The 10,906-nt window shown below is 46.0% G+C and overlaps 1 protein-coding gene and 1 non-coding gene across 2 annotated transcripts in view; one reads left to right on the top strand and one right to left on the bottom strand.

Moving 5' to 3' along the window:
- CHRNA5 (cholinergic receptor nicotinic alpha 5 subunit) overlaps positions 1-10,716 on the top strand; it is a 32,933-nt gene extending 22,217 nt beyond the window's left edge. The window contains exons 4-6 of the mRNA XM_055133785.1: positions 1,685-1,794; positions 5,945-6,776; positions 8,191-10,716. Coding sequence (XP_054989760.1) covers positions 1,685-1,794; positions 5,945-6,776; positions 8,191-8,352 — 1,104 coding nt within the window. The 3' untranslated portion in view covers positions 8,353-10,716. The remainder of the gene's footprint in view (positions 1-1,684; positions 1,795-5,944; positions 6,777-8,190) is intronic.
- LOC129403760 (small nucleolar RNA U3) lies at positions 1,199-1,415 on the bottom strand. Its single transcript, XR_008629433.1, has one exon. It is a non-coding gene; the product is annotated as a small nucleolar RNA U3 (small nucleolar RNA).
- Positions 10,717-10,906: the final 190 nt, after the last annotated feature.

Genomic DNA, 10,906 nt, shown 5'->3' on the forward strand with positions numbered 1-10,906 from the left:
TAACTAGGATTCTCAGGGAAAGCATCACAAGGAGAAATTTTGAACAAAGCAAGAAAGAGGAAAGGAGAGGGACATTGAAAGAGGGAAAGATAGTATAGATAGTATAATGTGGAGGGTACTTGCCTTCCACACAGCCAGCCATGGACTGATTCTTACCACTGCATATCGTTCCTGGCTACCTTCAAAAATGATACCTGAGCATGGCCTGGTGTGTCCCGAAGACCAAAACAAATAAACAAATAAAATATAAACAATAAAACTTGAAGAAAACATTGAGGGATAAACTACTCTGGGTGAATGAATATTTCAGGCAGTGGGAACTGCAAGTGCAAAGGTCCTGAGGTTGAAGGGACCTTGTGTTTTCAGGCTCACCAAGGAGGCTCATGTGGCTGGGATGAACGGGCCAAGGGGAGAGGTGGAAGGGTGTGTTCAGAGAAGCAACTGGAGGTCAGGCAACAGCTTGTGCGCCACTGGAAGAATTTTGGCATTTTCTCTGGGCGAAATGGGAATGGGAAGTATGTAAAGAAAATTATTTTTATATCCATAGTTTCTTTTATGTAAAGAACCTTTTTTTCCTCATTTCTGGGCCATTATACATGCCTTCACCTGCTGTTAAGTGTATCCCTTTGGGTTTTTTAAAAGTTATAATTTACTTTTTTTTTTGCACCTGACCCAGCAGTACTCAGGGTTTATGCCTGACTCTGTGCTCAGGGATCACTCCCTGTGATCTAGTGCTCTGGGGACCATATATGGTGCTGGGGATCGGACCCGGCACCTGTGTGTAAGGTTAGTACTCTACCTGCTGTACTGTCTCTCCGACCCTCCTTTGATCTTTATTATCCCTGACATTTACTACCTATTACCAGCTCCCAGGCTGGAGCGATAGCACAGTGGTTGGGCGTTCGCCTTTCACGCGGCTGACCCGAGTTTGATTCCTCCACCCCTCTCGGAGAGCCCGGCAAGCAACCGAGAGTATCGAGCCCACGCGGCAGAACCTGGCAGGCTACCCGTGCGTACTGGATATGCCAAAAACAGTAACAATAAGTCTCTCAATGAGAGACGTTACTGGTGCCCGCTCGAACAAATTAATGAGCAACAGAGTGACAGTGACAGCTCCCAAGCCCCACACTCCTAAAAGGCAAGCATGCTTTTCTTGGAACACAAGTCTTTCTCTTTAAAAAAATTTTTTTTCCACAAAACCACTCAGACTACAGCCTCTCCCTCTAGTTCTTCCAGAGGAAGAGGAGAACGTGCATCTGTGATAAAAGGCAGTTGCAAAAGTAAGACCTAGAACTGACCTCGCGCTCCGGAGAGGAAGCTCTGGCTCCTCCTGGTCATTTGGGGTGCTCTACTCGATCAGGGAAACTTCTCCAATAATGGACTAGAGAAAGGAGGATCCCTGAGAGTTTAGTCTTGGAGCGCCAGGTCTTGACATCAGAGGGGGCAGTCTGGGTTCCGAATGTGCCCAATTCTGGTCCTCACCCTTTTCACACATGAACCAGGGCTGGAGCCAGCCTCAGAGACAGGAGCACCTGCGGTGCCTGTGGGGAACCCAGCAGATGTGTGTGGGGTGTGGGGCGGGGTGTAGAGCTGATTTCATGTGTCAAATTTCTGGGTTTGCCCAAAGGGTGTTTGTTTTCACCTTCACATCACTGAAACTGAGGCAGGTTTATTTGTTTTCAAGGAATGGAAAGACGTAAAATTAAGATGGAACCCTGATGACTATGGTGGAATAAAAGTTATACGTGTCCCTTCCAACTCTCTCTGGACCCCCGACATTGTCTTGTTTGATAAGTAAGTTACTTTCCAAATGCCATTTCCTGCTTTCAAATGAGAATACATGTTTTGCCATTAGGCACTGGTACTTTTTCTCCATTTTAAAAATTGGTCAGAGGTTCTTTTGTTTTTAAGGCTCTACAGATAGGGGTTGGCTCTGCCCTTTTTTTGTACTGTTTTCTGATCATAAGAGTGTCCCTTGATTGCTAAAATGGGTAGAACATTTGGGACATCTGGAAAGGTACATTGAAGGTATGGGGTGGGTGGGGCTCCTCACAGCTTGCTCTGCGCCCAGCATTGTGCCCTCACTTACCCTTATTTTCTTGTTCACGTGTTTAGCAGACTCTCTCCCAGTCTCCCAGATGGTTTGGGTGAGGTCTTTTTTTATAATGTTTTGAAAACATTAAGCTGGTTGCAATATCACATTTCACTCAAGTGAGAGAAGGAATCTGGAGTTCCGACCTCCGACCTCCATCAACAATCAAGAATTGGGGACGCTGTCTCATTTGCCAAGGCGTCGAAAATCAGATGAGCCGGACACGTAATGCGATTCAGAGACGACCGCTGGACCGCAGTTACCGACTGGATTCCACGGGACGTCAAAAGACCGCATGGCTGCCCACCTATGAGATGGTCAGACTTCTTCGTCAAGACCCTAAATGAATGGTTTGAGGCTCTTCATGTTCCTGGAGCGAGCAGATACCAGCACGAGACAGGGACGAATGGAGATGTTACTGGCACCCACTCGGGCAAATTGAAGATCAAAGGGATGACAAGTGATACAAGTGATTTGAAAATAGTTGAGGTCATACTTTATGTTTAACTGTGCAGCCTTCTGATTTTTCTTCTGCATGGTGTCATAATTTTTCTATAATGAGGACTGTTGCAATAGCACAGCGTGTAGGGCATTTGCCTTGCATGTGGCCGACCTGGGTTTGATTCCTCTGTCCTCTCGGAGAGCCCGGCAAGCTACCGAGAGTATCCCGCCTGCACAGCAGAGCCTGGCAAGCTACCCGTGGCATATTCCATATGCCAAAAACAGTGACAATAAGTCTCACGATGAAGACGTTACTGGTGCCCGCTCGAGCAAATTGATGAACAACAGGACGACAGTGCTACAGAGAACTGTTGGGTTAATTTATTGGGGGCACTCCTCGAAGTGCTTGGGGCTACCTGAAGTATGTGGGGTGACATGAAATATGGGGCCTCAACCTAGGGCTTTATTATATGCAAGGCATGTGCTTGACCACTTGACCCAAATCCACAGCCTCTAATTATAGGCTAAATGTGCCGGATATTTTGGTTGTTGTCAATATAGAGGTAACCTGGTTGACTGCAGTTTCCAGATTATTGTTTTGTTTTTGTAATGCTGTTTCACCACCCCCAAACCAGTACCTGTCACTAAGCTCCCATCATTGTCCCAAGACCCCTTCTCTCATGTCCCTTTGTAGCCTCAATTTGATATTCTGTTGACAGTATCTCAGGGTTTGTTTTCATTGGAGACTGTCTAATTCCTTGCTTTGTATCTTTATATTCCACACATGAGTGAAATTATCCAGAATTTATCTTTTTCCCTCTGTCTCACTTCACTTAGCATGATAGCCTCCTGTTCCAACCAAATTGCAGAAAATTGTTTGATTTTGTATTTCTTGGGGAGGGGTTGTTTTGTTTGGGGGCCGTACTCGGCAGTGCTCAGGGCTTCCTCTTGGCTCTGTGTTCAGGGATCTCTCCTGGTGGTGTCCAGGGGACCACAGTGCCAGGGACTGAACCTGGGTTGACAGTGTGCAAGGCAAAAGTCCTAACCCACCATACTATCTCTCTGGCCCTATTTCGTCTTTACTCAGAGCAGAGTAATATTCCATCGTGTACATACACCACAGTTTCATCTATTATTGGGCAGTTAGTTTTATTCCAGATTATGGCAACTGTGAACAATGTTGTGATGAATTTATTAGTAGACTGCATGGGAGGCATATGGCATATGCCTTTTTTTTGGGGGGGTTACACCCGGCAATGCACAGGGGTTACTCCTGGCTCTGCACTCAGGAATTACCCCTAGTGGTGCTCAGGAGACCATATGGGATGCTGGGAATTGAACCTGGGTCGTCTGTGTGCAAGGCAAACACCCTACCCACTGTGCTATGGCTCCAGCTCCAAGGCATATACCATATACCTTTGTACATTCTCGCTTTCTCTTCCTTCTCCTCTCTCTCTCTCTCTCTCTCTCTCTCTCTCTCTCTCTCTCTCTCTCGCTCTCGCTCTCTCATCCCTAAATGTATTTTATTTTTTTTTGTTTTTTTTTTAATTTTTATTAAATCACCATGTGGAAAGTTACAAAGTTCTCAGGTTTATATGTCAGTTATACAATATTCAAACACCCATCCCTTCACCAGTGCCCATATTCCACAACCAGAAACCCCAGTATACCCCCCGCCCCCACCCCCTACCCCCTACTGTTTAACTAATGAATTTCACTTCATTTTTTCTTTACCTTGATTACATTCCATGATTCAACACAAAACTCACTATAGTTGACATAACTCTCTCTCTCTCTTTTTTTTTCTCTTTTTCCTTTTCCCTTTTTTTTTTTTTCTTTTTCCCCCTCATCCCCCTTCCTGCGCCTCATAGTATGGTGTACGCCACGCCACGTCGGCCAGCGTGGGGCTTTTGCTTAGTTCACAGTCCAGAGGTGGCTGCTACATTAAAAACCTTCAATATTTTCAACAAAAACTTACTGTTATTATTTGGAGTTTCCCCCCCAAGTCAGACCTGTTCAAATGGAACCGATTCACATTGCTGAACAATTATAAATGTTTTGGATTTCTGTATAAAGTCCAGGGAGAATTCTGCCAGAAATTACATAGCCCAGCTCACAGTCCCAGTGCATTGCTGTAAGAAGTCTCTGAATTCAAAGTCTTTAGGCGCAGAGGGTCCGCGATTCGCGCTCATCGGCTCCGGGTTTATCTGGGCCGAGGGCGTGCCGGTTACGCCCCCTTCCCATGAGTTCCTGGGAGCCCCCAAAGTAAAATCCGAATACCTGTGGGTCTGGAATCAGAAGATGGCGCCTGCCACATGGTGCCGCCAGCCCGCCGCTTTCCATGCAGGAAGACAGGGTGGGGAGGAAAAAAAAAAAAAATCCACCCCCAGCAGCACCGAGTTGTAGCCCAGTTTGGTGTCCCAATGCATTGCTCTCGGGTGCTGCGCTGGATGCCCGAATGTGTTACATCTTTGGAGTCAAAGTCTTTAAGCGCCGCAGAGGGTCCGATTCGCGCTCAGCGGCTCCGGGTTTATCTGGGCCAAGGGCGTGCCGGTTACGCCCCCTTCCCATGAGTTCCTGGGAGCCCCCAAAGTAAAATCCGAATACCTGTGGGTCTGGAATCAGAAGATGGCGCCTGCCACATGGTGCCGCCAGCCCGCCGCTTTCCATGCAGGAAGACAGGGTGGGGAGGAAAAAAAAAAAATCCACCCCCAGCAGCACCGAGTTGTAGCCCAGTTTGGTGTCCCAATGCATTGCTCTCGGGTGCTGCGCTGGATGCCCGAATGTGTTACATCTTTGGAGTCAAAGTCTTTAAGCGCCGCAGAGGGTCCCCTAAATGTATTTTAAAGATGTTTTTAACTTGAGGTGAGGTAGGATACCAGTTTCGTTTTTTTCCTAGGATCACTCCAGGACAAATCGGAGAATTTGTGCTTGTCTTAAAGTACAGTTGTCTTGGTTGCAAGAGGGCCTTTGGTGTAAGGATAGAGCTAACGCTAAGCAAAAGTATCTTTCCTCTTGAACCCTTTACCTCCACACTTGTCCATGTGTAAGGTGTAAACAGAGCAAGCAGGTAGCAAGATACAGCTTCCTGAAACGGCATCCTACACTGTCAGTGTTTCCCCAAGCGGGAGATACTGCCCCAGAGTAGGTAGGCGGACACTGAAACAATGCAGAGAAGGCAGAAGTAGCCCTGATACAACTGGGGGACTCTTTCTCGCAGTGCTCAGGGCATCATATTTGATGCTAAGGATCCAAGCCAGGTTGGGCCACATGCAAGGCAAGCACCTAACCCTGCACTCTCTCTCCGGCCACATCAAATGCAGACATTTTCAGCGTTTCAGCTCTAGGATGGGCTTGGCATGCTACCCCCTCTGCATTGTTATTGTCTGTGTGTGTCTGTATGTGTTGCAGTGCAGACGGGCGTTTCGAAGGGGCCAGCACGAAAACAGTCGTCAGGTATGATGGCAGCGTCACCTGGACTCCACCGGCGAACTACAAAAGCTCCTGCACCATCGATGTCACGTTTTTCCCCTTTGACCTCCAGAACTGTTCCATGAAATTCGGTTCGTGGACGTACGATGGCTCCCAGGTCGACATCCTTTTAGAGGACCGCGAGGTGGACAAGAGGGATTTTTTTGATAACGGAGAATGGGAAATAGTGAGTGCCACCGGGAGCAAAGGGAACAGAAGTGACAGCTGCTGCTGGTACCCTTACATCACGTACTCATTTGTGATCAAGCGCCTGCCTCTCTTCTATACCTTGTTCCTTATCATCCCCTGTATCGGGCTCTCGTTTTTAACGGTGCTTGTCTTCTATCTTCCTTCCAACGAAGGTGAAAAGATCTGTCTCTGCACGTCCGTCCTTGTCTCCTTGACCGTCTTCCTTCTGGTCATTGAAGAGATCATTCCCTCCTCTTCCAAAGTAATCCCTCTGATTGGAGAGTATCTGGTCTTCACCATGATTTTTGTGACCCTGTCGATTATGGTGACTGTCTTTGCCATCAACATCCATCACCGCTCTTCCTCGACACACAGTGCCATGGCGCCCTGGGTCCGCCGGGTATTTCTCCACCAGCTCCCAAAGCTGCTGTGCATGAGGAGTCACGTAGATAGATACTTCGCTCAGAAGGAGGAGGCTGCGAGCCCCAGCCCGCCACCGGCTTCTCGGAACACACTGGAGGCGGCGCTGGATTCGATTCGTTACATCACAAGACACGTGGTGAAGGAGAACGAAGTGCGCGAGGTCTGTGCTGTGGGCGTTTGCAAACTTGGGGCCACTTCCGTGCTAAGTATGCTAGACAACATGGCCCTTAGCACTAGGAACACACACCCGGGGGCCAGAGAGGTGGTCGTACCGCTTTATTAAAGGTTTGGTTAGCATCTGCTCTATTAAAACGCTGTGAATCAGGCGCCTACACAAAGCTGGTGTCTCCACTTCCACCACATTCTCATCTTAGCTATTTTCATTTGTTTGTTTGTTTGGGGGCCACACCCAATGATGCTCAGGAATTATTCCTGGCTCTGCACTCAGGAATTACTCCTGGTGGTGCTCAGAGGACGACAGCGGGTACCAGGGATCGAACACTGGCCAGCTGTGCAAGGCAAGCGTCCTACTTGCTGTACTATTGTCCCAGCTCCTCAACTAGTACTGGTTATGCCCTGAACCTCAGGTCCCTTCTCTTGCATCATTAAAATAAGATGGACATACTGCATGCCTGCATGCATGAGATCTGGGTTTCATTCCCATAAAACAGGACACAAGCAAACATGCATGCACATAAAAACATCAAAATAAGAAAAGACTACTGGGCAAGAAGTAACAGAGCTATTAGGTGTTAGATCCATGTACTATGCATTTTTGGTTTTTGTGTCACACCCAAGCAGTGCTGGTGGGGGTTGGGTTTGGGATATTCCCAGCAGTACTCAGAGGATCAAGCAGTGCCACGGATTTAACCAGGTTCCCACGGGCACTCAGCTTGTCCAGCTAGTGCCCTGGTTCTAGGAATGTTTTTTCTTTTTTGCTTTTTGGGTCACACCCAGTGATGCACAGGGGTCACTCATGGCTCTGCAATCAGGAATTACTCCTGGCAGTCCTCAGGGACCATATGGGATGCTGGGAATCGAACCCAGGTCGGCTGTGTGCAAGGCAAATGCCCTACCCACTGTGCTGTCGCGCCAGCCCTCTAGAAATATTTTTGAGCATAAGATGAAATCTATCCAGGGGCTGGAGCGATAGCACAGCGGGTAGGGCGTTTGCCTTGCACGTGGCCGACCCGGGTTCGATCCCCAGCATCCCATATGGTCCCCCAAGCACTGCCAGGAGTAATTCCTGAGTGCAAAGCCAGGAGTAACCCCCTGAGCATCGCTGGGTGTGACCCAAAAAGCAAAAAAAAAAAAAAAAAAGATGAAATCTATCCAGTGCTGGGTCAGGAATGAGCTGAAGCTTCGGAGTTCCCAGGGGGAGGCTGTCAGGGGGCCATCCGCCGTGAGCGGGGAGTGCCACTGACAGCTCGTTCCCTCATCCTCAGCCCCCGGGGCCACAAGTTATTTGTGTTGTGCCTTAAATTAATTCCATATTGTCTATGGATTTTTGTGTTGTGCCTTAAATTAATTCCATATTGTCTATGGATTTAATGTCTTATTTATTTTTCCAACAGGTTGTTGAAGATTGGAAATTCATAGCCCAGGTCCTTGATCGGATGTTTCTGTGGATCTTTCTTCTGGTTTCAATTATTGGATCTCTTGGGCTCTTTGTTCCCGTGATTTACAAGTGGGCAAATATAATAGTGCCAGTTCATATTGGAAATGCAAATACGTAATACTTCTCAGGGAACTGTAGGAGGAATTTAGATACCCGAAGTCCCCTTTAGTGTATGGTACTGGTAAAATTATGAAAATATAGATGGTACTGGACATCTGAGATTAGCTTTAGCAGATTAATAGCCACGGACATCAATTTGTCTTTGTAGAGTGCTGGTAGAGTGTCTACCTGCATGTCTAAAGTAGTAATTCACCCAGTGACAGATGATTTCCTAAAATTGGGTACATATTAGTCATACTAGTGAAAATCTGTATTTTGGCAAATACTAATTTGTAATCAACAGTGATGATTATCTTTTGATCGTGCTGGAAAATTCCTGTTGTATTGAAGACTGATTTTTTTCAGCAGCTGGTATAAGTATACATTTTTTAATTGCTTCTGTTCTGTGCTCACTGGGAAATAACTCATTTGCATACACAATTATTGCTATCATGTTAAGTAGGTTTGATTTCTTGATATAATGATGTATTGTGATGCAATACATTTCTATAACCCACGCCTTTAAAAATGAAAAAGGGAAAACTAGGAACTTCAGTAAGACTATATTCTTGAGATGGTCTTAATTAGTTATATTAACTAGTTGTATTGTTAAAACTAGTTATATTAACTACTTTTATAGCTTCTTTATAAGACTTACACAATAGACAATTCTGGGGTACATATAACAGCATATCCATAATATTAATTTCAATCCCCCCATTCCAGTTACCTTTTTTGTTTTGTTTTGTTTGGGGGGGCACACCTGGCAATGCGCAGGGGTTACTCCTGGCTCTGCACTCAGAAATTACTCCGGACGGTGCTGGAGGACTGTGTGGGATGCCAGGGATCAAACCCGGGTCGACTGTGTGCAAGGCCAACACCCTACCTGCTGTACTGCTGTTCCGACTCCAACCTTTTATGTAATTTATGATAGATATTTTTTCTATTAATTTTCTAAAAGTTTAGTACTATTAAGTGAATTCCATTGAGGGTGTTGGGGTAACTCCTGGTGGTGCTCCAGGGGCCAGTTGTGGTCCAGGGAATTAAACTGGGATTGGCCAGTGTAAGGCAAAATACCTTAGTCCCTATATTTTCTCTCCAGTCCATGGATTCCATATTTATTTATTTATTTATTTTCTTTTTGGGTCACACCCAGCAATGCAGAGGGGTTACTCCTAGCTCATGCACTCAGGAATTACTCCTGGAGATGCTCAGGGGACCATACAGGATGCTGGGAATCGAACCCGGGTTGGCCGCTTGCAAGGCAAATACCTTACCTGCTGTGCTATTGCTCCAGCCCCTGAATTCCATTTTTTAAATGTGTCAACAGATATCATTAAATGGCTCTTTGAAAAAACCATCCTTCCAGATGATAGAAGGTATGTTAATGAGATGTAAGAACATGGTCCCATTCCTGTGTTTCCATTTTATCTCTTGAGTTCTAGTACTTGAATCAATACTTATAGGGAATTTACAGAGACTGGGTTCCCCTTACCATGGCTGTACTTTCTGTGGTTTCAGTTACACACTGGTGAACTATAAGCCTACAGCAAGCTGTAGCGACAGAACACTCATGTAATTCTTTTTGTACATTGCTATAATTCTATGTTATTATAGTACATTGTTATGGGGCTAAGAGTACAGGGTTAAGGTACTTACTTGCCTTGCATTCAGCTGACCCTGGTACCACATATGTTCCCTTGAGCCCTACCAGGAGTGGTCCCCAAAATCAAACATAATATGTTATAATTTTGTTTCATTATTATTGTTAATCTTTTGTTTTGGGAGGCCATACATGGATTACTCCTGGCTCTCCACTCAGGAATCACTTCTGGCAGTGCTCAGGGGATCATATGGGATGCCAGGGATCAAGCCTAGGTGTGCCATGTGTAAGGCAAGTGCCTTACCCACTATACTATCTCTCCAGTCCCTATTATTATTAATCTTAACTGTACCTAATTTGTGAATTAAAGTTTAACATAAGTAAGTTTGCATGGGGAAAAATATAGTGTAGGATTGAGGACTACTGTGAACTAGTTTTGCCCATTGCTACTTCCTTAATACTGTATCAGCACCACGGGAGACAATTTCCTGGATTCAGCCCAAACCAGGAAGAAGACACTGATAGAAATCTTGCCTTCGATTTAGAATTCTGAGCTCTTGCAGGAACAGATGCCTTGTTTATACTAAATAATCCCGCTAAATTCAGATCATCACTGTGGCAGGTGGAGGGGAGTCTGTCCAATCTGCATTTTAGCGTAGCCGAGTATTTAGTGCCATTTAATGAGTGAAACTCTGATTTGATGAATCTAAATTGCCTGTTAGTTATCTTCCCCTGTGTACATCCTCTCCCGCTCCCTCATTACTGTTAATTCAATTTTTAGATGTAAATAAAGTGACAGAAATTTTTTTTCTTGCTTTTCGGATCACACCCAGTGATACACAGAGGTTACTACTGGCTCTGCACTCAGGAATTGCTCCTGGCGGTGCTCAGGGGACCATATGGGATCCTGGAAATCGAACCAGGGTCGGCTGTGTGCAAGGCAAACACTGTGCTATTGCTCCAGCCCTGA

The sequence above is a fragment of the Sorex araneus genome, chromosome 3 (assembly GCF_027595985.1).
Source record: "Sorex araneus isolate mSorAra2 chromosome 3, mSorAra2.pri, whole genome shotgun sequence".
NCBI lineage: Eukaryota > Metazoa > Chordata > Mammalia > Eulipotyphla > Soricidae > Sorex > Sorex araneus.